At 51.4% G+C, this 27,657-nt stretch overlaps 1 protein-coding gene across 1 annotated transcript in view; it reads right to left on the bottom strand.

Moving 5' to 3' along the window:
* Positions 1-705: 705 nt before the first annotated feature.
* The window catches only part of PEX14 (peroxisomal biogenesis factor 14), a 137,839-nt gene continuing 110,887 nt past the window's right edge, over positions 706-27,657 (bottom strand). The window contains exons 5-9 of the mRNA XM_047791739.1: positions 11,874-11,959; positions 8,119-8,221; positions 6,841-6,938; positions 3,665-3,756; positions 706-1,862 (exon numbers count right to left, since the gene is read on the bottom strand). Coding sequence (XP_047647695.1) covers positions 1,415-1,862; positions 3,665-3,756; positions 6,841-6,938; positions 8,119-8,221; positions 11,874-11,959 — 827 coding nt within the window. The 3' untranslated portion in view covers positions 706-1,414. The remainder of the gene's footprint in view (positions 1,863-3,664; positions 3,757-6,840; positions 6,939-8,118; positions 8,222-11,873; positions 11,960-27,657) is intronic.

Below are 27,657 nucleotides of genomic sequence, written 5' to 3'. Positions count from 1 at the left end.
TGTTTTCTGAGACAAAACCGCCCCGGCGCCCAGTCTCACCCTCAGCCATTGGTGGCTTCCACCCTCCCAGGCCAGGCAGGCAGGAGGCCTGCCTCGTGGGCAGGAGGCCGTGGGCCTCCCTGGAGGGTACATACCGCGCTGCAGCTCCACCTCGGCGGCGGCCGCTGTCCCTGCACTTTGTTTCCAAAGCCTGTGTCTACACAAGGCACCAGACGTGACCAGGCCCCTGACCCCACACACGGCCCCGGCCACAGCCCTCGGGGCTCGAGGGAGCAGAATGCTCCATTGCACGCTGTTTTTCCGGGTTTAGCTAAATGCTGTGTGAAGGTTAAAGGGAGACAGGGAGGGTGAGAGAGGAGCAGAGAGAAGACGGGGGAGGAAGAGGGAACGAGACACACGCTCCTGGGAGCACATGCATCCATTTAAGGAAGGAGAGCTCATCACACTCCACACCAGGTCTGTATACAGCAACGTGAGGTCCCTTCGCCCGGATCAGATCGTCACCCTTCCGCAGATGCTCGGGACCAAGGACAAAACCCTCCAGCTGTGGGTGAGCAGGGACTCCTGCCTTGGGGGAGGGGTCGGACAAGGGAGACAGGGGCTGCCCCCCATCAGGCCCTCGGCAGGACTGCCGAGCCCCACCCCCGCATCCTGCCCCGGGTGGCCCCAGAGCGCCGTGAGCAGACAGGGAGCCACAGGCAGGAATTAAATAGTGGCAACTCGTATTTATTACAATTATATACAGTCGTATCTTATATTCTGAAACCTACACCTGATCACACAAAAGAACACGTGTTTGGGGGGCGGCGGGGGGGGGGGGGGGCAGACAGGAAGGCCCTGACGCCTGGCTCCCACACGGGGGTGGAAGCACATCTCGCCCCGGTGGAAGCTGAGCACGCCAGCGGTCAGAGGTGCGGTGTGCTGTCACGTGCGGGCGGACGACCGAGCACTGCGGGGCCGGGGCTGCACAGGCGCACAAGGGCGGCATGGTCCGCGCTGGGCCGGGGGCCCTGGGTGGCCCTCGGCCAGCAGTTTTGGAAACAGCGTGGCGCCCTTGGCCACTGGTGAGAAGCAGTGAAGGAGCCCGGGGCAGAGGGAGGGACGCGGACGCAGGTACCGGCTCCTCCTCCACGGAGGGTCAGGAGTCAGGTAATAAAACTACCTCTTGTCATGCACGGTGTTGGGCTGGCAGACGCTCAGCAGAGCCCCTGGGGACAGGACACCTGCCCAGGAGGGGCTGGGGGGGGGCCTACGCCCAGAGAGTTGCCCAGAGAGTTCGGAGCTGAGAAGGTGAGGGCCCAGGCCAGGGTGGGCTAGGCTGTCAGAAAGGCCAGGCCCCGCCCTGCCCCAGGCCCCGCCCCAGGCCCCGCCCAGCTCAAGGCCCCATCCCACACCCGGCCGGCGCCCTGGACACCTAGTCCCGCTCACTCTCGTTGCTGGCGCCCTCGGGCCGCCGCAGCTTCTCCACCTGCTCGTTGATCTGCCCGTCCCCGCCCCTGCGGTCCTCCCTCTGCACCCCCAGGCAGTCCTCCTCGTCCACGCGGCTCACGTCCTCGTCCTCCTCATCCTCCTCTTCCTCCCTCTTCTCCTCCTCGCCCTGCACCTCCATCCTCACCTGGCCCTTGACATCCACCACCCCCTCGCCCTCCTCCTGGGGGCCCAACAAGTGGTAGGTGGCCGTGGAGCCCTCGGGGCTGTGGCCCTCCTTCACGGGCGAGGACGACGTGGACTCATTGCTGACAGGCGAGATGTCACTGCTGCTGTGATGGTTCACGGCCGCGGGGCTGGAAGGGGATGGCGACTTGACTGGGATCTGCCAGGAGGGGATCTTCGGGGCCGACGGGGAGGGTGGGAACTGCCTCCTGGCAGAGGAGGGAGAAGACAGCAGGGTTCACCCTTTGCAGAGCCGCGCCCCCCCTCACCCCCCTACCCCAAGTGCACACCTCCCAAAGGTGACCAGCAACCCCAGGGCCACAGAGTGTGGGACAGGAAGGAGCTCTGCCGCCCACTCCCCACAACCCGACCCCCAAAAAACAAGGCTTCTTGGCCCGTTGGAGGTTGCAGCAGCTGAGACAGAAGGCAGAGGCCCCTGGGCTGCCCACAGAGCACCCTGTCCCACTCAGGTTGTTCCCTCCTGGGGCCTCCCTGCCCGGGGCCAGGCCTGCTCTTCCTGGCAGCTGCTGGACAGTCAGCCCTGGGGTCCTGCCACACCCTGGGCCTGTTCCCTCCCATCCTTACACCATCCCAGCCACCAGCCCTGGGAGAGGCAGGGGGCAAAGGCAGGGAGCCAGACGCCCAGGAACCCAAGACATCTGGGCCTGGGCTCTAACTTGCCTGTTGTCTGGGCACCAGCCTCAGGGTCAGAGACATCAGAACCAGGGGGACAATACCAATGACCTGGCATTTTTCTAGAAAACCTCTGAGCTCAACAATTGACAGAAGAGTCAGTTAGCTCTCCCACTCCTGCATGCCTGCCCTGAGCCCTGGGTCAGCAGCCAGCCCAGACCTGAGAGTCAGGTCCATTTAGCAATGGCATGGGAATCAAGCTGTAGGACAGGAGGGACCAGCCCGCCTGAGCCAAGAGGACAAAGGCCCGCTGCCTCCTGGGCTGCCCACCACCCACCCCACCAGCTCTGGTCCTGGAAGAGCCTGTCTACTCCAGACACCCCCGCCCCCACCCCCACGGAGCACACACAGCCAGGGCCTCAGGGGTGTTCAACCTATGTCATGGGCGCTAATGAGAAACTCAATTTGCAGTTTCCTTGGTTCCAAAGTAACCCAACAACCTGCTCTCTGTCCCTCTGGCCTCAAAGGCTTGTCTCCAGGTTTGGGGCAGAGAGGATGTCCCTTAGGGACAACTCTTCGATGCGCCAAGCTCAGTCATACCTCTGTTAGGCCACACTCTTCTCCCCAGAGAGCCTGCAAGTAGGTGGCTTGGAGAACTGGGTCCTCTGGGTGGGGCCACAGGACCCCACCAGGTCCCCATCCTTGTCCTGGAGTGAAGCGCTACAGCCTCACACAGCCCCCACTCAACCGGGGCCTCTGCAGGCAGGGCAGCCAACTGTCCTGGGGGCCCAGGACAAGGGGAATTTCAGTTTTAAAGTCAGACAGGCCTGGGAAAGCCCAGAACAATTGGTCACCCTCCATTCAGGGCTGCAAAAGGTGCTTGTCCCTGCAGAGGGACAGCAGAGCAAGACCACGGGAGCCAGGGGTGGGCAGGCAGGCCTTGCTTCTGCCTCGACTCGTAGGGCCCTTCATACGGAGCAGGTACAAAGACCCCTGGCCTGGCCCTCTGGGGGGCACTGTCTGTGAACAAGATGTCACTGGGAGGTCCATCCAGGGCTCAGGACAGAGGAGGATACGGCCCCGTCACGAGGGGCCCTGTCTCCTTGGCTCAAGGTCCTGCTTCTGGCTCCAGCTGTCCTTGAACAGGTCTTGACGGGGCCGAGGAACTGTTTATATTTCAAAACTCTTGTGAGCACTTAGACTGTCACCTCTAGGGCAGGGAGGGAGGGGCCACAGAGGGAAGGCTGAGGCGCATCGGATGCCCACACTCAGTGCCCGACTCGCAGGGCTGGACACTCAGGCCCCCGAGGGAGATGTGCCCCAAACCCAAAGCTCCAACACCTCCCCTGCCCAGGCCAAGAGCAGTTTCAGTTCCTACCGATTTAAAAGAAGCCCTTTCAAGGAGTTAATTTCCGACTTGAGCTCATTGACGTTCTGGGACTCCAGCATCCAGTTGGTGGACGTGGTGGCCTGCAGGTCACATAACACAGGAACAAGGGTCAGAGTGGCACCTCCTGCCCACCCCCGAAGCTCAGACTGCTGGGGAAGCAGGAGCACCCCAGGGCCAGCCTGGTCCCCCCTTCAGGAAGGTTCTGCTGCAGCTCAACCAAGGGTCTGCCAGCATGGGTCTCTGTTTAAATGACGATTCCCTTAAAACAAACACTGGCACAACTCTATTTGGATAGCTGATGATATTAAGGAATCATGACATGTATTTAGGTGTAATAATGATATCCTGGTTATGTAAAATTCAACAACAACAAAAGAGCTCTTATCTTTTAGAGATACAAACTGAAGCGTCTGCAGTATGAAATGATAAGCTGTCTGGAATATGCTTCAACTCCGCCCCGGGGGTAGGGGTGCGGGCCCAGAGGAGGCAGTGGCTGCACGGTGTGACCAGAGCTCGTGGGCGCATTCTGCAGCCCCCATTTCCACGTGTGCCTGGGCTGTTCCATTAAAACAAAACTAAAAAAAACCAAATTCCACCTCTACACCCCCCCCCCCCCCCCGCAGAGCTGCCGCACACACAGGGGCGAACCCAGGCAAGACAGGCAGCCACCTCCATCCACAGGTACCAGGAGCCACCTTGGAGGGTTGAGGGAGACACCTGGGCACCTGTCTGGCCCATCCCCCAGCTCTAACCTCAAGCAGGCCTGGAATCACCTAGCGTGTCCCTTCCCCACAGCCGTGCGCAAGGATGGGCCTGAAGGCTCCGCAGAAAGAAGGCCCCTGGAGCTTCAAGCCCTTCCCGGAGGAGGGCGCACAGGCAAAGAGCCTCGATAACCTCGGACACACCCATCCTTCTTGCCTGCCTTCCCCTTTGACTGTGACACACTGCTCCATGTCAGCTTCAGAGAACCGCCCTTTTCTCTGGCAAATCTTGTTGGGCTGGATGGAGGAGGGAGAGCTGCAACAGTGGTCCCCCAAACGGGAGCTGCCAGTGGCCAAGCTGCCTGTGAAGTGTTTATGGGCCACTTCCCGGTGTGACGGCCGCAGGCACGTGGGCCTGCATCATCCAGGCCAGAGGCCACCTCCACAAAGCCCACGCCCTGATGCCACCACCCCCGCCTGACACAGAAAATCCAGGCCATGAGTTCAGGAGAATGAGGGGAGCCCAGGCTGGCAGGATGGAGGGCACTGCACGGTCCCGTCAGCCTTGGACGTGGGGGGTGGGGGGCGCTGCTACAGGTCCCCGCCCAGCAAGCAGCCTGGCTGGGCACATCTTTGCAAGGAGAAGCTCCTCTGAGGGGGCTGCAGGTCTCAGAAAGGAAACCCAGGCAGACTGGGAGCGAGCGCAAGACCCCCACCGCCCTCCCACACGTCCCCTCAGGCCCCTGCTGCAGACCACCAGACAGCAAGGATCCAGGAGCCACAGTGCCGGCCTCTCCAAGACCTTGGAAGCTACAGCAGCCCATTAACAAGGGAGCAATTTCCACTCACCGGCCTACAAAGGACTCAAATTTCCAAACGCATATGGTGCCAGATGCCAGGATTTAGAAATAAAATCTGACATCTGGGGCTTTTTAGCCAGTCTCTTTAAAAAACAGTTGTAGAAAACTCCCAGCCTTCAGTTTTATGTAGGTTTTTTAATTACTTAACGCTCTTCTTTTTAATTTTTTACAGTGCTGCAGTAGGAGTTTGGAAGCCAGATATAAAAACTTACATTACAGCTGAGAAAACACAGTTCTGAGTCTTGGTTTATGGGGTAACTTAAGTCTTCACACACATCTGGGTTTGGATACCAAACCAGGGAGCACAGCTTCAGGACAGGAGAGTGGAAGGGGCTGGGGCGGGGGGGGAGGGGGGGCAATCAGAAAAACAAGCCCGAGAAACGCCCAGAGGCGGCTCTCAACAACACCTCTGGCCTGGGCTCCCCTCCTGTCATAAAACTCAACAGGTGGTCTTAAAGCTTAAGGTCTGAAAAAGTCTTCCAATTTCCGGAATGGCTTCTGGCCATCGTCAGGCCATGGCTCCAAAAGACAACAGAAGGGAGCGGGGAACCTACCCTTCTTGGCTGCTCTATGGGCTGCCTGCCTGGGAGGAGCGTTCTCCGTGGCTTGGTGGTGGCCACTGGCAACCACAGGCATCTGTGGGTGCAGCAGAATTCTCGGGGACCCTCCTCACAGGACACTAGGGTGCCTTCCTCGGGGAGAGCCACTCGGAGTGTGATTCTTTACAGCATGGGCTGTGTGGAAGCAGCCAGAAAGCAACATGGGAGCCAGGGATGGAGAGGGGAGGACAGTGGATACCCCAGAACCACTGCACTGCCTCGCCTGGGCCCAGTCTCTTTCAAGAACAAGCCTGTCACACACGCACAGAACCCAGTCCAGAAGCCCGCAATGCTGGGAGCTGACTGGAGCCAGGTACTGTTTTCAGTGCGTACAGACAATGAGGGAGGTGCCATTTGCTGCAGCTCCATTTCACAGATGAGGAAACTAGGGTTCAGAGAGGTTAAGCAACTTGCCTGTGGCTAGCACACGGCAGAACTCTAACTCAGGTGGTCTGATGCTAGCATCTGACGTTGCCAAGACGGCGCCAAATGCAGGAATCAAGGCACGGGAACCACCCTGGTCAATCCCGGGTAGGTCTATACTACTTTAGGGGTTACCAGACCCCCAAACCTGGGTTAGAGAACCTGCCCAAGGCAGCCGTTGAGCCCAGGACCTGGGCGTACTTCTCCCACCCAGTTCCCCAGAATCACTCTTGGCAACGCTGGGATCTCTGACCTAACCTGCGGGTGGGGACCAGCCCACATCTACACCAGCTGCCACCAAAGCTGGGGCCTGTGCTGGCTCTGGAGGGTAACAGACAGAGAGTGGGCTTTTCCTCCTCCTGATGGGAGGTGACACGGAGAGAGAAAGGCCAGCCTCTGTCACCGAACACCACATCACCCGCATGGTGACTGCCTCCTTTCTCTACAAGGGCAGAGTAACTGGCGTCAGAAGAGACAAAATAAGACCTCATGGGACCAAGTGAACTGGGCCCAAGGGACAAGAGTGAAGAGTCGTTAGGGCAGACCCAGGCCAGGGGGGACCGGGGGTCCAGGACAAGTACCTTGGCTGTGGCCAGTTCGTGGGCGAGCTCCTGGACTTTCTGCTGCTGCTGAACTAGCAGCTCCTGGACCGAGGCTAACGTCATCTGTAACTGAGTCACTGGGAGGAAAGAGCAGTCGCATCTCTGTTAAAGGGCACACATGGCTTCTTCCTTCTGTCCACACACCCATAAGCTGCTGCGTCTAATTTATCTGCAGACATTCCCCCAGCCCCGCCATCCCTATAATTCATCTGCACTCTGGGTAATCTACCTGCTCTGTCTCTGACCCCTAGTGTTTCTACTTTATCTTGCCATTGTGTAGTTGTCCGTGGTCAACAGTATATCCATCCAAAACCTCTCCCCTCTAATTATACGCTTATGATCTGCGTGGCTCTCCCAGCTTCGGACTGTCTGCAGCCCTCACCTCTCGGGCCTCGCACGTCCTGGTGGAATTCATGGGACGTCTCCAGTCCTGGGAGAGACAGCGCAGGCCCACAGAGTCCAGGAGTGGTTAAAAAACAGCAAATCCTGTCTCCTGCCTACCTTCCTGCCCTCCCCACCCAACCCCAAAGGCTGCCAGAGCTCCCTGGTGTCCTGCGACAAGTCCAGGCTGTGGGGCCCACTGCCGGCCTCTGAGGAGAAAGGCCAGCAGGGCAGGTACTCGGTTGGGTTTCCAAGGGCTTCACCAACATGGCCCAGGGACAGACTCCGGCCTGGGACAGGTGGCTCTCCGTGTGCCCGAGGTTTTAGATTCAGAGCCTCCATCCAGGAAACAAGTTTATAAAGAAGAGAACCAGCTCTGGCGCGACAGGTCCCAGCTAATCTGGGCCATCATTGGGGCACTGGGTAATGAACGCCAGCCCTGTGGAGTCGATGACAGAGGAGGTGGCCGGGTCCCCGGAGCCGCAGTAATTACAGCCTCTCTTGACCCTGTGTTGGATTCTGAGAGGGAAGGGGGAAAATTGCTGAAAACCCCCCTGAAAACCTCATAGAAGCAGAAATTAAAAATGAACTTTACAGCCCTTAGAAAGGCTGTCATTTTATTCCCCTTATTAATATTCTGAGGTTGGGAGCCTTTCCGTAAAAACATAATTAATTGAGGCCGCGCCGACAGTAAACAAGCAATTTCAAATTAAACCGAAATGACGGCGGCTTCATTTGCAAATGTGAACAGATTCTCAGAGCAGATAAATGAAGTCACCACATAAAGTGGAGACGGAGGGGAGAGGGGAGGGGGCAGAGAAGGGGCTGCGCGGGGAAGGCTCTGAGGGGTGACTTGATGGAGTCATTAATCTTTACCTGTCTGGGCCACACTGCCACTCAGCTCCGAGAGGCTCGCCTCCATCCTCTCCAGTTGCTTCCTGTCCTCCCGGCTGCCCATGATGAGGGGGAGCAGGTATTTCTGCAGGAAGCAGGGTGGGCGTGAGGAAACGGGCAAGTACTTGGGGTTACTCTGCAACAATCTTTCCAATCTGTGACCACCTTTCTCCGACATCCCTTGGTCCTGGAAACCCTAGGCCAGGACCACATGTGAACAAGACACCCCAGAGGTATGAGGCTGCAATGAGAGCCACGTCCAAGTCCCGTCTGCGTTAGGACCAGAATCAGGGAACAGGGACACAACCAATTTGACCTGTCGTGAGGCAGAACTTTTTGGTTTTATTTAGCTTTTTAAATGGTGCTGTAATATTTCTGTGACCAAAAATATCCAAAATTCTTCTTTAAAAGTTGTATGATGAGGAGTTCCCATCGTGGCTCAGTGGTTAACGCATCTGACTAGGAGCCATGAGGTTGCAGGTTTGATCCCTGCCTCGCTCAGTGGGTTAAGGATCCGGCGTTGCTGTGAGCTGCGGTGTAGGCTGGCGGCTATAGGTCTGATTAGACTCCTAACCTGGGAACCTCCATATGCCGTGGGAGCAGCCCTAGAAAAGGCAAAAAACAAAAAAAAAAAGTTGTGTGATGAAAATGTAGAGAGTTTGCCACTAGTGGCTTCCAGGGAGGAATGGGTGGGAGGAAAGTTCACTGAACACTTTCCTGAACCCTTAACACTTTGAACCACGGGAATGAATTCTCCACTGTGAGAATTCAGAAACAAAATTAAACAAGGGTAAAACTAAACCAAAAATTACTCAAGAAACAAGATGAAAATCCACAGCAGCTTTGTGGGACCTCTGGTCTTTTCGAGGAGGGCTACACAGGTATCCCAAGGCTAACCAAGGAGGGTTTCTAAAAGCCTTGAATCCTTGCAACAAGTTTCCTTAGATAAGAGTTGAGTGCAGCCAGATCCTCCCAGAACTGAGACACGGGTCAGAAGGGGGACAAAGGGGCAGAACCGGGAGAAACTGACTGTGGGGATAAAGGGAACCTGATGTGTGGCAGGGCCACCAAACACGGGGCCCAGAATGTGGGGAACCCAGACAAGGGGAGGGTGTGGGTCTCAGAACATCCTAGAGGAAGGCCGATAGGGCACGGCTGGTGACTGGCTGCCTGCCTGGAGATGTGACGGGGTGGAGGGGGTGGCAGGGTGCCCGCTGGGGGAGCCGGGTGAAAGAGCACGTGGTCTGAGCTCCGAAGGCTCAGGACTTGGCGTCCTCCCATCTTAGGAGCGTGCGACCAGTCGCCAGCTTTCCTGGGGTGGTGACGGGCTGGCACAGCGCAGGCCTAGCAGGGGTGGAAACTGGCAGGTGTGAGCAATGGAGACTCAGTTTTCACTCCACTCAGGTCCCCGGCAGGGAAAGGCGGCAACTTCTCCATTGAGGCTCCCGTCCTGGGGAAGGGAAGGGAGGCCCCTCCCGGGGCCTGTGGGAGAGTTCACTGCAGAGCAGCTTCGAAGTGAGGATCCCTGCTCAGCTCTCGGACAGGAGCGTTTTCTTTTTTTGCAAAGTGTTTTCAACCACCGTGTGAGGTACTACCCACAACTGAGCCAAAACGCATCACATGCAGCCTTCCATTATAGGTCAAAAGTTTTCTGAGTATAAAAGTCATGAAATTCTTTTATGCGTCATGAACTAAAAATTTCATTTCTAAGATCAAAAACACCAAGGAAAGGAACACATACACCACCCTAGCCTGAATCTTCACACACTTATAAAAACAAGACGACAGCTCACCTCTCCTTTTTGGTGTTCTGTTTTTGTTTTTTTGTGGGTGTGCTTTTCAGGGCCACACCTGCGGCATATGGAGGTTCCCAGGTGAGGGGCTGAATCAGAGCTGTAGCTGCTGGCCTGCACCACAGCCACAGGAACACGGGATCCAAGCCGCATCTGCGACCTACACCACAGTTCACAGCGATGCTGGATCCTTAACCCACTGAGCAAGGCCAGGGATGGAACCCGCACCCTCATGGATACTAGTCAGTTTGATAACCCATTGAGCCACAATGGGAACTCCCTCCTTTTTGTTTTTTAATTTAACATACATTTTTTAAAATTCTCTTGTCACCGCTGTGACTGATCTCTCAATGTCTCTTCTTTTTTAAAGCACAGAATAAAGATCAGAGCTTCATGGAAATAATTGATGCTATCTGAGCCTTGCTCCAAGGGGAGCTGCGCTTTCTGTTCATGGGATCTCGAGGCTGTCTGAGAGCAGCCATGTGACTACCAGGTACCGCTCAGTAGAGCTGGGACATTAATTTGAGAGTCCTGTCTTAGCATTTTATTCTTGGTGACTGTGCACTCAGGGACTGGAAACAGGCTGTTAGCACACAAGGTAAGAGGAGGTGTCGTGTCAGAGGGAGAAGTCCCAGGACCCAGAACATCTTGCTTCTGATTTCTGACATGGAAATTTCCAACTTCAAAAATAGATGTTACACCGAAAAGATTGTATTCTGCTACAACTCTGTCATTAGCTTTTGCACTTAAGCCAAAAATGAAGAATCCCAGAGTGCAATGTTGAAACATGTTTCATCCGTGAAAAGTCACAATGTGAGTGAGTCTGGAAATTCATGTAGATTCCTCTTTTTTTTTAGGGCCGCACTCGTGGCAGTTCCCAGGCTAGGGGTCGAATTGGAGCTGCAGCTGCCAGCCTATGCCACAGCCACAGCAACGCAGGGTCCAAGCCACATCTGTGACCTGCACCACAGCTCATGGCAACACTGGATCCTTAACCCACCGAGCAAGGCCGGGGATCGAACCCACATCCTCATAGATACTAGTTGGGTTTGTCACCACTGAGCCAACAATGGGAACTCCCAGATTCTTTTTTAAGAATCTCCAAACCAGGGATGGAGTTGCAGGTAGCATCAAAGGAAGGGGGCTTCTCTCTCCAGGACCAGTGGAGAGCAAGTTTCCTGGCCACTATTTTACCTTTTGTCTCTGGGGACCTACCCTGGCTCTTCATCTTCTAAGAAAGACTTGCTTCAAATCAGCGTTGGTCTCTGGCAACCAGTATCTGTTTAGTATCTGGCTCAAGGAAGCGGATGTTCACTTCACACCTGCAGCTCTGTTGTAAGCAATGAGCTCTAGGATCCTGAGGGCTGACTATGAAAAATCCTAGATTTATATGGGTGCCAACGCAATATATGTAACTATACTATTCTGAGAGTCTCAAGGCTGGTTTTAAATCCTCGGGTAGAACAAGAAGGCACAGAGCACTGCCCATGTGCTCGGCAGAGTACCTTCCCAAGGGGCACTGACCCATCAGCTTCACAACAGCCTCGTGCAGTAGGTACAGCTGTCCCCACTTTACAGATGAGGCTACCAAGCCTGTGGTCACATAACTACTAAGTGGCAGAGCCAGGATGCAACACAGGCAGCTGGGCTCCAGCATCGAGGACCTCACTACCGCGCCATTCTGCCTCTCAGAAAGCTACAGCCTGCTCAGGCCATGCGGGCTCGGCTCCAGGTACCGGACCTGGCTCCATCGATGGCTTCGGTCACCCTCTGCACCTCTCTCTGATGAGAGGCCTGCAGGCCAGGCGGGTCTGGACCTGCCACACAGGCGCAGGATCAGCACCAAACCAGGCCCCTCCAGAAAGCCGCTCGCCAGCGCCCCCTGCCTCTCGGAGCAGGGAGGGCAGCGCTGTGCGCCAAGGGGCCGCAGGGAAGGCACCTTACCTTGTAGAGCTGGTGAAAGCCGAAGGCAATCCCTGCCATGATGATGGCCAAGGCGCTGTAATCTCTCCACCGGGAGCCCGCAGGGCCTAAAGTCGGGGGAGAAGGTGGTCATCAGAGGAGGCTCCAGGTCCTCACCGGGGCCGGACAGCACGTGTCCTCAGTCTCCTCATCTCAGCCTCAGGACAAGGATCAGCTCCTCCTGGGCTCCTGGAACCATCCGCCTGGCTGCACCAGGCCGTGTGGTGCCTTCTGGGGGAGCTGAGACCTGGGGTGGCGATGAGGGGGCGAGGCGGTTGGAAGACCTGGGGCACAGGCTCCGAGCTTGAGGAAGAAAGGGCTCAGAGAGGCTGACACAGGCCCAGCCAGGTGTGCACGAACCCAGGTCCACCTCAGAAGCTGCGCATCACCCGTTTATCCTCCCTCACGAAGCCCACAGTGCACAGGGCAGTGTCACAGGCATGGCGGGCCATGGTGCTGAGACCCTGCCCTGTTCTCTCATGCGGAGCCTGGTGGAGAGGAGACAGCCGACAAATGCCCAGACAAGGTGACTCCAGAGAGGGCTGGAGAACACCAAGCAGGACAACATGAGTGTGGGGATGCAGTGACCTGCACAGTGCTCCCGGCAGCGGACGAGTCAGCGTGCAGGCAGGGGCTGACCTGGGCTCCAGCAGAAGTGGACTTTAATCACTCTGACTTTAATTTGCATGTATCTTCTAAGGGGTGGGGACCGAGCATCTCTTCATCTGCAATCCCTTCCTGCTATACAGGACGCTCCCTACCTTCCTCCTTGACTCCTCTGTCAATTCCCTTCATCAGCTTATGCAAACTTCTCATACAGCAAGGAAATTAGCCCTCTGTCTATGACAGGAGTTATAAAAATCTTCCCCAGTATATTTTTCTTTTGACGCTGCTTATGGTGTTCTGTGGCACACAGTGTTTTCATGTTCACATAAATTCATCAGTCTAGGAGTTCCCCTGGTGGCTCAGCAGAAATGAATCTGACATTAGCATCCCTGAGGACGCAGGCTCGATCCTTGGCCTTGCTCAGTGGGTGAAGTATCCGGCATGGCCGTGAGCTGTGGTGTAGGTTGCAGACACGGCTCAGATCCTGCATTGCTGTGGCTGTGGCATAGGCCAGCGGCTACAGCTCCGATTCGACCCCCATCCCAGGAACATCCATAAGCTGCGTCCACCCCTAAAAAGATTTTTTAAATATATATATATTGCTCTATTCTTCTATGGGTGCTGGGGTTTTTGTCATCACAAGCCAGGGCTTCCCTGCTCCCCTCCAGGGTTCACGTCTACATGTGTCTCCAGGAGGGAACTCTGGTGCTTTGACCTGCAGTGAACACCCTCATCCAATATGAATCTACACAGATAAGCAACTGCTGCTCGTGAAATGGAAAGCTCTGAGGCCACAGAGGTACATGGACCTTCACACTGTGACCCTGGGAAGCCAGGAGGCTCTGACTCCCAAGCAGGCACCTCTCTTGTCTCAGCCTGCTCTACTCTGAGTGCCTTGATTCTTGATGCTAACATCCAGTGAAAGCTCATTTTTAGGAGGAAAAAGCAAAGACAGAGTAAGTAACCTTGTCACTTTTCAAGAGTCACTGTTCAGCGGGGCTTTAATCCACACCCAGAACAGCCACACATCCATCTGTGCTGCCAAAATCCCCAGCGCAAGCATTCAAAATGGGCACATGTCCAGAAAGTTCTATTCACCAGTGACTTCTCATATACCCACTAAATATCTTACAAGAAAACAGTTGCAACCAGGCTGAAAACTGGACCAGAACCCAAAGTTTGCTGTGTCCTTCTTTCCTGCAAACACACCATGCAGGCCTTGAGAAATGCAGCCTCTCATTCTGGGTACCAGGGCTGAGGCTGAGCAGATGCTGGCAGGTCAGGGGTCCAAGAAGCAGGACCCCTCCTACGGCTGCTCCCACCTCTCTGGAGCTCAACCTCCTCCGGCACCAAGAAACACCTGTGGCTTCCCGCCAGCCGCACCTTTACCCCCACACCGCTCGTCTCTGCCATGCCTGCATTAAGAACATTTTATTGCCCCCTGGTTTTCATTATTAATGAAAAGGGACCAGAATGATCTTTCCTAAAGTTCAGAGAGTCTATAAAGGCAAGAAGCTGAAATGCCATTTTACTCGTTTTGGAGATGTGTGATACAATTCTGTCTTGTGGCAAAATGAAAAAGGAGAGAAAACTAAGGTGGAGATAACTCTTAACCATTGCTCACCTTTCAAAGAGGACAGATTAGGGCTACCGAGAAAGTACTCAGTGTGACCCCAAACTGGCTTGAACCCCCAGCCAAGGACCACCTGCGGCCTCCTGCTGCCCACCCTGGGGCCGATTTTTTCTAAGCCCCGTGCAGGGCACCCAGAGCACCTGAGAGCCCCAGCCTCTGTCACTATGCTCCCGGATGTCCAGAAAATACAGTCAACGGCAAAAAATGGGGCCAGTCGCTCCTGTGCTCTAGCTCACATGTAAGGGAAATGGAATGAATGAGCTTTTCAAAGCTCCAGAGGCCCCAGGCTGAAGCAGACGCCCACGTGCAGATGGCAGGGTGGGGGGCAAGCAGGCCAGAAGCCCGACATCAGATCCGGTTCTAACCACCACCCAGGTGTTCCCAGAGACGTTTTTCTCTTCTTATCAAGCACAGGCCATTTGACTGAAGGTGGCAGAGCTTTGCTAGATTTAAAGAGCTTAGGGACAGTGATTTTTTCATTGTCACTCAGATTCAAACTGTCTACAGTACTTGGCCAACAGGCACAACTCGCCAACTTGCCAACAAGCCCAGCAAGTGACCAGCACCTCGACGCCGGCCTCTGCGGAGCATGAAGAGACGGCCGAGTGTGGCGGCGCTTCTCCTCTGGCACGGAGCATTTCTGGCACTGCCATTGTGTCTCAGGCAGCAGGGGCGAGAAGAGGATGGGGCTCTTCAGGAATCACCGCCTTCCTTCCCCCCGGAGGACTCCGCCGACTAGCACAAACTCTGCCGTGTGCACGGGTCTGCCTGCCCCAAAGCTTGGGTTTCAGGTGAATCCACGGCGTAGGCGGCCGTGTCAGGGGCAGGAGAGCTGCAATCCCACGGCTCCCTGGCCATTCACTAAACACCACTAAACCAGTTCTGTTCGCTACAGCTCAACCTACCAAGAGCTCCTAACCCAGAGGCGAGAACGAATAGCATCAGGTAAGAAAGAATGCAGGTGTGGGGCCAGGAAGCCCACACTCGACACAGCCACGGTGAGCCCGAAACCACCAAGGGGAGGACTCATGGACGGCACAGAAATCCCACCACCCAGGAAAGATTCATCAACAGTTCAGAGCTGAAAGCTGTCATGAAATCACCCTGCTGAGACGATCTGTATCCAGCCATGTGCTGGCTGACAGCAGGGGGAAACTAGCAAGCCCCTAGGGAGGCCAGCAGCCTGAGCCCAGGGCAAGGCAGTGGCTGGCAGTGGGCAAGCCCAACTGTGTCCCCTCCAGACTCATCAAGGCTGGAGCCGTGACTCCACACAGCGATGGATCTAGCTTCTCAAATCATCCCATCAGCTCTGCTCGCAAAGCCAGCCTGAAAATGAACTGGCAGGACAGGCTCATCCACAGTGAGGTCCTGGAACAAAGCCAGGCTGCCAGATCAGTGCTTGTCACAGCACAGGACGGCCAGGCTACATGCACAGAGAGAGACTGGTGCCCAGCTAAGGGGTACCACAGGCTAAGCTGTGGAGGGGTGGCCATAGCATGGGGTTGGGCCAGGGTGCTGAAGCACATGGCTGCGGAGGACTGGCAGTGGCCAGAAAGATGCAGCCGAGCCAGAGCACATCACCTAGACACCAAGCACTCTGCCCTGAACAGAAGTACCCAGACAGCCTGGAAGGCAAAGGCACCAGAGCAGCCCAGGAGCCGTCACATCCGACAACGCGAGACTGTCTTCACGTGCACATCCCGTGCAAAGCGCTCTTTGCCACTTCTCAGGGCTGCGACGCTATCAGCAGAGTCATCTTTGGGCAGGAAGGACACTGAGAAGCATATCCATAGCCTCGCTCATAGATTAAAGGATATGAGCTCTAATTAAACCATAAGAATTCAGAAGAGTCCAGAAATAGACCCAGGTTTGTGTGGTCAACTGATTTCTGACAAAGAGGCCGAGGTAGTTCTATGGGAAAACGAATCTTGGCGACAACTGGATAGTCATGGGGTGGCGGGGGGGTGGGTATGAACCTTGACCCTTATCTTACAACTTACGTAAGAATTAAAATTGATCATAGCAAAGAAGGAAAGACTATAAGATTCTGTAAGAAAACAGAAACCACAGAAGAAAATCCTTACAACCTTGGAGTAGGCAGAAACCTAAGATACAAAAAGTATGAACCATAAAAGGAAAAAAAAAAAGATAAAATGGACATCATCAAAATTTTAAACTTTTGGAAGTTCCCTTGTGGCAAAGTGGGTTGAAGATCCAGCATTGTGCAACCATGCTGCAGGTTCGATCCCTAGCCCAGGAACTTCCATATGCCACAGGGGTGGCCGAAAAAAAAATTTTTTTTTGAACTTCTGCTTTTCAAAGGGGATTACCAAGAAGAAAATGTCTACATAGGCTGAGAAAAAATATCTGCAAAATATATATCTGATAAAGGACCTGTAACCAGACTAATGAAGAGTTTTTTTTTGTTTTTTTAGGCCCACACCGGAGGCATATGGAAGTCCCCAGACTAGAGGTCAAATTGGAGCTGTAGCTGCGGGCCTACACCACAGCCATGTGGGATTGGAGCCGCATCTGCCACCTACACCACAGCTCAGGACAATACCAGATCCTTAACCTACTGAGTGAGGCCAGCGATGGAACCTGCATCCTCATGAAGACTAGTCAGGCTCATTACCGCTGAGCCACCACAGGAATGTGCATGGAGAGTTTTTACCATTCAATCAAACAAGATGATTTAAAAAAAAAGATTGAGGATTTCCCGTCGTGGCACAGTGGTTAACGAATCCGACTAGGAACCATGAGGTTGCGGGTTCGGTCCCTGCCCTTGCTCAGTGGGTTAACGATCCGGCGTTGCCGTGAGCTGTGGTGTAGGTTGCAGACGCGGCTCGGATCCCGCGTTGCTGTGGCTCTGGCGTAGGCTGGTGGCTACAGCTCCGATTAGACCCCTAGCCTGGGAACCTCCATATGCCGCGGGAGCGGCCCAAGAAATAGCAACAACAACAACAACAAAAAAAGACAAAAGACAAAAAAAAAAGATTGAGGTGTTCCCGTCATGGCTCAGCAGAAACAAATCTGACTAGTATCCATGGGGATGCGGGTTCGATTCCTGGACTCGGTGGGTTAAGGATTGCCATGAGCTACAGTGTAGGTTTCCGTCACCACTTGGATCCCACGTTGCTGTGGCTGTGGTGTAAGCCGGCAGCCGCAGCTCCAATTCAACCCCTAGCCTGGGACCGTCCATATGCTGCAGGTTAGCTCTAAGAAGATTTTTTTTTAATTTTTTTAATAAAATAATTTTAAAAATATTAAAAAGATTGGGCAGTAGGTTGGAAGAGACACTTCACAAAAGATACATGAGCAACCAATAAGCACAGGAAAATATGCTTGCTATCAGTAGTTGTGAGAGAAATAAAAATTAAAAGTACCATGAGATACTACTACTTTCACATTAGAATGGCTAAACTTAAAAACTGAGAATAACAAATGTTGACAAGGATGTGGAGCAACGGAAATTACCACGCATTGCGGATGGGAATGTAAGACGGCACAACCATTTTGGAAAATAGTTTTGCGACCTCTTACAAAGTTAAATGTACACCTAACATGTGACTCAGGCATTCTACTCCTGGGTGTTTACCTAAGAGAGGAAGTATCTGTGCACACAAAGACTTGTTGTACATGAATGTTCATGGAATCTTTATTCATAATAGTCCCAAACTGGAAACAACCCAAGCAACCATCAATGGTCAGTGGATAAACAAATTGTGGAATAACCCTATAACGGAGTCATAGGAGTCAGCAAACTCTGCCCAGTTGGCCAAGTCCCACCTCATCCTGCTTTTATTCAGCTGTGAGCCCTGGATGAGTCCTGTATTTTTAAAGGATTGGTGTTGGGGGCGGGGGGAATATGCGACAGAAACACGTGGCTCACAAAGTCTAAAATATTTACTAGCCGATACACATCCCAATCTCAAAAGCATTATGTTAAGGTAAAGAATCCACACAAAAGACTATATGCTGAATGATTCCACTTACATGACATTTTCTAAAAGGCAGAACATTAGTGACAGAGAAGGGACTACTGGTTGACCGGAACCAGAGTGGGAGAGAGGACAGATGTTAAGGGCACAAAGAAATTTTGGGGGTGATGGTAATTTTCTGTATTTTGACTACAGTGTTGGTTACATGAGTTAATTTGAGTTACAGTATGTATAACTCATCAAACTGTACACTTAAAGTGGATTATCCTGTGCATAAATAATACTTCCAAACAAGCTGATTAGCAAGAAAAAAAAAGTTAGGAATCCAGGAACATAAAACAGTCATGTGACCTAACAATCCCACTCCTAGAGGGCTACCCAGGAGGAATGAGAAGGTACATCCACACAAGGCTTGGCCACACACACTCTCAGCAGCACAAGGCCTGCAGCCAACACTGCAAACAGCCTAAATATTCACCAACTGGTGAACTGATAGACAAAATGTGGTACCATCCACACAATGGAATATTATTCAGCAATAAAAAGTACTGCTGCAACATGGAAGAACCTCAAAGATAAGTGAAAGAAGGCAGGCAGAAGAGACCACACACTGTATGACTCCGCTGACCTGAAATGCCCAGCGAAGGTAGATCTGTAGTGGTAGAAAGCAGGTTAGCGGTTGACTGGGGTTGGAGGTGAGATGCACAGTGAATGGGCACAAAGGATCTTATCTGGGGGGTGGAGGTGCTCTAAAAGTGAGTGCATTGCTCAGTAAGGTTACTAAAAAGCACTGCCTGGTACACATGATATGGTTTTGTTTTTTTTGTTTTGTTTTTGTCTTTTTGCCTTTCCTAGAGCTGCTGCCTTTTCCAGAGCTGCTCCCATGGCACATGGAAGTTCCCAGGCTAGGGGTCTAATCAGAGCTGTAGCTGCCAGCCTACGCCACAGCCACAGCAACACGGGATCTGAGCCGCATCTGCAACCTACACCACAGCTCACGGCAACGCCAGATCCTTAACCCACTGAGCAAGGCCAGGGATGGAACCCGCAACCTCGTGGTTCCTAGTCGGATTCATTAACCACTGAGCCACGACGGGAACTCCAACATGGGTTAAATTTTATAATATGTAGAACATACTCCGATAGCTTAAAAAATTTTTAAAAAGGCTAGAAATAGACTCAGGCATATGTAAACAACTGCTTTTCGATAAAGGGACACATAACTCAGTGGGGACAGGATAATCTTTTAAACAGCTGGTGGTGGTGGTGGTGGATGTCCATTAGGGAAAAAAGAATCTTGACCTTCACATTATACCAGACACAAAAATTAACAGAGTGAATCACAGATCTCAACATAAAAGCTAACACCATAAAACTTCAAGAAGAAAACAACGGAGAAAATCTTTCCAACCTTGGGGTAAGCAAAGATGACACAGAAAGGACACAAAAACCAGGAATTGTTAAGAAAAAAATAACAATAAAAAATAACTGGATGTCATCAAGTTTTCAATCTTTTGTTTTTCAAATAGCAACATAAAGAAAAGGCTAGCCACAGACTGGGAGGAAATACTAACCATGCATATACGTGACAAAGAATCTGAATCTAGAATATGTAAAAACTCTTCCAACTTAAGAAGACAATTTAAAATGGACAAAGACTGGAATAGACATGTTACAAAAGAAGATATGCAAATGGGCAATAAGCCCATAAAAAGATGCTCAACATTATGAGTCTTCACAGAAATGTAAACTCTAACCACCAGGAGATCCCACGCCACGCACGCTAGAGTTGCTAAAATTAAAAAGACGGAGAATACCAACTGTCAGTGAAGCTCTGTGGCAACTAGAACGCTCACATATCGCTGAAAGGAATGTAAAATGGTACAACCACTCTGAAAAACAGTTTGGCAGGTTCCTGAAAAGTGAAACTTACACTTAAACATATGATCTAGCAATTCCACTCCTAGGCATTTACCCAAGAGAAATAAAAACATACAGAGACTTGTACACAACTGTTCACAAGAGGTTTACTTGTAAAGGCTCAAAACTAGAAACAGCCCACAACCTGAAGACCATCCACTGGCCAACAAACCCTGGTGCACCCTTACCAGGGAACATGGCTCAGGGATAAAAAAAGAGAACAATTTCTGACAGGCATCAGAACTTGGACGTATCTCAAAAACATGGTGCTGAGTGAAAGACACCAGACAGAGAAGCCACTGCATGATTCCCTCCATTCAGTACTCTAGGAAAGATCAGTCTAATGGGTAGAACAGAAGGCAGCCCAGAAGTTGCCCCAGAGTCGGCGTGAGGTGGCACTGGGTGGGAACACGTTACCAGGCATCTTCTGGGGTACCTGAAATGTGATGATGGCGAGCTGGGAGTGTATACTTGTCAAGACTCAAGCTGGATAACAAAAGTGGCTGACTTTTATGTAAAATGTACCTCAATAAAACTGATTCTTTTAAAAAGTCTGTTCAGAATTTCTTTCTTTTTTTTTTCTTTCCAGCCATGCCTAGAGCACATGAGATCAGGGCCTGGGATCAAACCCGTGCCACAGCAGTGGCCTGAGCTGCTGCAGTGATAATGCCAGTTCCTTAACCCGCTGTGCCACAAGGGGAACCCCAATTCAAATTCTTAAATGTATTCTGTATTATGTGATGCATGCGAAAGAATATAACATTTAGATAAATTATGAAACATGATGGTAACAAAATTAGCAATTCTAAATCCACCTGCTCTACCAGTTAAAACTTTCTCCACACTGAGGCGAGCCGTGTGCTTCTCTCTACTGAGGGGTAACCCTATCCTGAATTTAGTGTTAATTCCAATTCAAACTTCCTATGGGCTATGAAGCTGGGAACATGCCAGACCAGAACAGGGACTGCACCTCTCAGCCTCCTTGTAGACAGGCGTGGCTGTAAGGTTGAGTTCCAGCCAATGGGGAGAAGGCGGGAGTGACACAGGCGATTTCCAGGAGGTATCCTTAGAAGGTGACTTGTCCTCTTCCTTCCTTCCTTCCCCTCTTTCTTGCCTATTGGATGGCAGAGGGGACAGCTAAAACTGGAGGGGTCACATGGGAGCACAGGATGAATACTGGCCGCATGTGAGGGATGCAGGGGTTCCCTGACGACTACAGAGCCAGCCTGGCAGCCTGGAATGCCTATGTTTACCTAACAGAAAAAGAGTCTTTTATTTTGTTTAAACCACTCTTTTTTTTTTTTTTTTTTTTTAAACAGCCATACCTGCAGCATATGGAAATTCCCAGGCCAGGGTCAAATCAGTGCTGCAGCTGAGGCCTATGCCACAGCCATGGCAACACCAGATCTGAGCCACATTTGCGACCTACGGCGCAGCTTGCAGCAATGCCAGATCCTTAACCTACTGAGCAAGGCTGGGGTTTGAACCCGCAGCCTCAGAGAGACATCAGGTCTTTAACCCACTGACACACAACGGGAACGCCCTAAACCACTCTTATTTGGGGGTTGTTGTTACAGAATCTTATACAACTAATACAGGCTGCAGTGTCAGCATGGCCACAATCCTAGGTACCACCAACCAAAGACTCTTTCAGTGGTTTAAGAAATCTAAGTTCCCTGGCGGCTCAGTGGGTGAGGGATCTGGCATTGTCCCTGCTGTGGGATGGGCACTGTCCCATCTCTGGTCAGTTCTGTATGCTGTGGGCGCAGCCAAAGAAAGAAAGAAAGAAATCTAAGGAAAGGATTTCTCCACCCACTTTACTAAGATCCGCCCTCTTCAAGATCCACTTGTTTGCAACCACGAGGCCCCACACAGGGCATAACACAAAGCAAACAAAACAGACAGGTGCTGGCCCCTGAAGAGCTGCTATTCTAAACCAGCCGCAGGGACGAAAGAAGAAAAATACAATTTCCTCAAATTTAGAGAAATGTTTCCCTCATATACAAACCAATACCTTTTAAGTAGCAAAATGTGAGATTTGTGTGCTAACCTGACAGAGAAACGGAATAAAGAAGGAGAAACGGTATTTTTTTAATTTCTTATTTTTTTAATCAATTGGCTTACTTTTTTGTTGTGTTTTCTTTTTTTAGGGCCACACCTACAGCATAGGAAGGTTCCCAGGCTAGGGGTCGAATCAGAGCTGTAGCTTCTGGCCTACACCACAGCCACAGCAACGCAGGATCCAAGCCACGTGTGCAAACCTACACCACAGCTCACGACAACACCAGATCCTGAACCCACTGAGCGAGGCCAGGGATCGAACCCTCGTCCTCATGGATCCTGGTCGGATTCTTTACCTACTGAGCCACAGCTGGGAACTCCTCCCTTTTATTTCTTGGTGGAAACAGAGACGTTGGCCACATGCACCTTCATTCAGTCACTTCCAGGGCCACTCACCCCCCTCCCCGCCAGCTTCTGGTGCCTTCCACAGCCTCCTCCACGAGGTCTGGCCTGGGACCTGCACTCTGGGGTCTTCCTTTGTTCTTAAATCCCTAAAGCTCTCTCTATTCACACCATACAGGACGGCTACCCTGCCCCAGGCACAAGGCTTTGCTCCACATTCAACAGCGGCTTCCTGAAGGCAAGGCCTGTCCTACGTCTGCAGCCTGCTTGGCACAGCGCACACAGAAGGCCTTGCTGACCGGCTGCCTGGGCAGCAGGCCCCACGCTGACAGGTACTGCTGGGCAGCTTTTCAGTTCTCCAGAGCGTGTCCACCACCGCTGCTTCTTTCAACAAATGCTTCTAGAATACCTGCTAAGTCAGGGCCTCAGGTCATAGATTTAAAAAAAAAAAAAAAAAAAAAGCCTCTGAGCCCAAGAACTCACAACTTAATAGGAAGTGAGCAAACATTTAAATGTAGCGTGGTGGGGAGCAGCGCTTGATCAAGGCAAGGGGACCTCCATCCCATCAGAATGGAGGCGTCTGAAAGGGAGTTACAGGCAGAGCCTCCGGACATCTGCCTTGCCCAGTACTCTCCCAGGGAATCCTCCAGCCCCCCACGCAGCCATGCTCGGAGGGCACCAATCATTCTAATACCGGTTTAAGAACAATACAGTCTCACAGGTAATGCAACCTCAGAATAATGAGACGATGCATTTCAAGGTAAAATAATCCATGTCAATTTTGACTGTCCTCCCTCGGGGAGCCTGGCTGCCAACCCTCCTCTCGGGTCTCCTCTTCTGACACACTGATCCCATGCTGTAGCCGCTCTGGACATCACAGGGTTTCACGTCCAGGTGGCTTTGCTTTGGCTTGGATGCTCTGGTCCATCCTGTCTGGTCATTGAACCAGTCATGCCCCAGGTCCAGTGAGGCACCTCCGGTGCTCTGAAGTGTCCCTTCACCTTGTCTGGGCTACCATCCTCTCCAGGGCAGCCTTCCTATAACTGCCTCTCCTACTGCACGGGAGCAGCTGGGGAGAGCCACCAGCCAGGCTTAATGGGCTCATGCCCGGAGTCTAACACAGTGCCTGGCACACAGCAGGCATTCGTTGATAAACACGTGCTTGGTGTCCTAAGAAAATCAAGGGTAAGTTCATGTGACTAAACACGGCCATAAAAGAAACAAACTGAGAAAGAACACCCTTCCTCTCTCAGGATGTCTAATGAAATGTCAAAGGCTTCCACCAACCTCAGGCAGTTACATCCTATTTTAAGAAGAGGTAACTCGTGGAATTCCCGTCGTGGCTCAGCTGTTAGTGAACCCGACTAGCACCCATGAGGAGGTGGGTCCAACCTTGCTATGGCTGTGGTGTAGGCCGGCGGCTACAGTGCCGAATGGACCCCTAGCCTGGCAACCTCCATATGCCATGGGTGCGGCCCTAAAAAGACAAAAAAACTAATACATACATACATAAAAAAGAAGAGACAACTGAAGCTGTAGGTTTGCCTCTGAAAAAGCCTAAACTGTTTCTCAAAGACTGTGGAGGAAAAAACATTTCAACCCAAGAAAAACTATTATCGTACAAAAATCACACTGGCCCTGCTTATATCTCAGTTACCTTGCTTCTTGTTTCTCTGGGAGGAAAAAAGAAAAATCAGCTTACAATGAATCAATCAATCAAGCATTTATCAGGACTTTATGTTCAGGACTGCATTAGGCTCTGCGTGCACACACACACACACACACACACACCGATTCCTGACTCAAAGTCACACAATGAGAAACCACAACGAGAAACAGAGCATGTCAGATTCCCTCTCGCATCCCAGCCTGGCTTTTCCCACATGCTACCCAACTTTCTTTTAAGCCCTGACAATACTGGTTTATTCTCATACCGGCTGACACCAAGCTTCCCGTTGGTGTCAACCTCCTACCACTTTCACAAAGCCTCTCTGACTTCTCGAGCCCACATTAATTTTTCTCTTTTCTGTATTCCTGTGGAGTTTCTTGTCTGTATAATTAATTTTGGCATTAAATCACCAAGTCTTATATTATTACTCTTTTCTTAAGCGTCTATCTTACTGCTCCCGAGAGCCTCTAATATCCTTAAAGATCATCTTTTTCCAAATTTCTCATGATACAGTACTGTGTATACAGCAGGTGCTTAATAAACACTAATGACGTGGACTGGAACCACTCTGGTAGGTCTCCATGTTCTCTGCTGATACTGGCATATCCACTAACATCTCAAGGTCAACCACACTCACCAAAGCAGGGCTATCAAAAGCCGCAAAGAGCGGGGCACCTGCCCTCAAGCAAGGAGGGTGGGCAAGTCCCAAGGTGACAATCTGCGAGCGTTGGGCTCCCAGGGGTGGTTTTGGAAAAGCCACCCTTCCTGGAGTCCTGAGCATTTGGGGCTGAGCCCAGAAAATCCCATTTTTCTAGGCCTGAGCTCAGAGATGGAATGTCCTTAAAAAGCCAAGAAGAGGGAAGGAAAGGGCGACCGAGCTCCAGATGTAAAGTCGGCAGGAACACACTTGAATGGAGGCCATAAATCCCTCCCAGGACGCAGACAATGCCTCGGTGATAAGCATGCAGACTGCACACCTAGTTCAGAAACTCCCCTGAGTTTGCTTGTAATTAAGGGGGTTAGAAAGGTAAAAAAAATATATAAACCCAATTAATCATTTAAATATTTAAAGTCAGATTTTTTTCCTCACTCCAGGATTAGTATATTTCATAACGCCAGCAGCAGACAGCCCTGGTTTTTACTGGGGTTCATTTTAGAGCATGTTTAAACTAGTCAGATTGAGTGATGCTTCCAGCAACTAATCGCATGTCAAATAAAAGATATTTTATGTAATAAATTACCGCTACAAGTAATTCAAATGTCATTTATCAGTTTTATTATCAGTCAGGCAAAGTCTTGTTTCTCTATATTAATCAAAATCAAGCCTTTTTTTTTTTTTTTTTTTTTTGAGCAGTTTTGACACCTCTTGGCAAAAGTACAGAAGTGAAGAGGTAGAGTCACCCGGAGCTAAGCGCGCAGGGTAACGGTACAAGAAGAATGAGGCTTGACAGTGACGACTAAAAACTCCAGGTATTTAAAATTACCATTACCATTGTTTTTATACCAGCGTCAAAGCAGGAAGGAGTCTGTCTCTAAGAAGATGAATTTTATTTTTAGGGCTGGGAGACTCTTAAAAATACTCCTACCTAAATACCTAACCATGTAGTGCTTTTTCTCAGAGAGCTCTGGGCAGGAGAATGATTTAAATGACTGAATTGCCCCGCCCAGCCCCATTCTTCTGCAGCTTAACCCTTTGTGCCCACCGACAGCAGGCACACGCATGTTTGAGGCCAACTCTGTGACTCGCCAGAACAATTTGTACTGAGCAAGAAGGTTCCAAGTAGCCAAGAGACCTGTTTGGTATTAAGCCATGAAGGAAACAGCTGGAAGAGAACAGATGTGCTTCTTAGAAAACTCTGCACCCCAGCTGCCACTGCCTGTCCTCGACAAATTCCGTCAAACAGCAGGGCCCAGGGACACGACTGAAGAAAAAGTGTGAAGACTCAGCCTTTAGTTTAAAAGCGACACGGAGAGTAAGCTGAGGGATGCAAAGCCACAGGATGACGGGTCGGGAAGAACTTTAGACAGAAGGAAAAGAGTCCCGGCCTGACGCAGAGCTGCCACTGACTCGACAGCTCCCCTGCGAGGCCCAGCACTCAGCACCGCCCCTCTGCTCAGAGGCCACACAACCCTGACGGTTTGCTAGACAAGGCAACCGCAGATGAGAGCAGCTAGAGTCGTGCTACCTGGCCTCGCCCATTCCGCCTCAACCAGAGAGCAAAGGGAAGGCTGTGTCTCAATGAGATCCGTGACACGCAAAGCGGATTCTAACCCACTGCGCGGCCCTTGCGTTATCTACACGGCTGACTGCAACTCCCCAGCTGTGGGAAAGACGTCGAAGCCGGGGCCAGAAGGTAGTGCCAGACCACGTGGTTGGGGTCAAAACAAGTCTGGCATTTTAAATTGCGCCTTTTAAAATCTGACATATAACACCTTTTAAATCATGTTTTGAAAAAAATAAAACTTCTGAAATAGACAATTAAAATGAAGATAATTATAGATAAGACATTTTGATTTTTTTTTTTTTTTTTTGGTCTTTTTGCTATTTCTTGGGCCCTCTCGTGGCATATGGAGGTTCCCAGGCTAGGAGTCGAATCAGAGCTGTAGCCACCAGCCTACGCCAGAGCCACAGCAACGCGGGATCCGAGCCGCGTCTGCGACCTACCCCACAGCTCTCGGCAACGCCGGATCCTTAACCCACTGAGCAAGGGCAGGGACCGAACCCGCAACCTCATGGTTCCTAGTCGGATTCGTTAACCACTGCGCCACGACAGGAACTCCTAGATAAGACATTTTGAAAGACATCAGATCCAAGCCTGAAATCTTTTGCTTGTTTGTTTTTCTGCTTTTTAGGGCTGCACCTACAGCATATGGAAGTTCCCAGGCTAGGGGTCGAACTGGAGTTACAGCTGCCAGCTTGCACCACAGCCACGGCCACACCAGATCCGAGCTGCGTCTGCGACCTACACCACAGCTCTCGGCAACGCCAGATCTTTAACCCACTGAGCAAGGCCAGGGCTCAAACCCACGTCCCTCATGAATACTTGTCGGGTTCATTACCACTGAGCCACAACAGTAACTCCCCAAGGCTGAAATCTTATGTTAAACACACAAAACAGCAATCTTCCATGGACTCTACTGCTTTGGAGTCAATTTTAACCTTTCTGGATTTTTCATAAGTGACTTAAAGAAGGGGTTCTGCTTATATTGTGGAAGTATATGGTTATTACTAGTTTAAAGAACCTTTATTCCCAAAATAGCTTTCATGTAAAAACAACAAAAAAAAACCTCTCATGGATCACGTTCTCAGGTAATAATTAAAAGCTTCATTCAGAAAGGACCTTCTCATGCAATCTGAAATTCGCCAGCAGACTGCCACTATGTAAATGTACACAGTATAGCCAGGACACGGAAGGAAGGAAGGAAGAAAAGGGGGGTGGGGAGGGGAAGGCCAGTCTGCACCTACTAATGTTAACTCTAGAAGATAAAATTAGGAGGTAAGTTATTTCAAGGACCAAATAAGAATGCAGCCATGAACCAGATGTTTATGTTCTTATTAGTGAAACAGGAACATGCAAAAAGCACGGATATAAG

The sequence above is a fragment of the Phacochoerus africanus genome, chromosome 8, assembly GCF_016906955.1.
Source record: "Phacochoerus africanus isolate WHEZ1 chromosome 8, ROS_Pafr_v1, whole genome shotgun sequence".
NCBI classification, from domain to species: Eukaryota; Metazoa; Chordata; class Mammalia; order Artiodactyla; family Suidae; genus Phacochoerus; species Phacochoerus africanus.
Note: the sequence above shows the minus strand (reverse complement) of the source record. Positions and strands in the feature narration are given on the sequence as shown.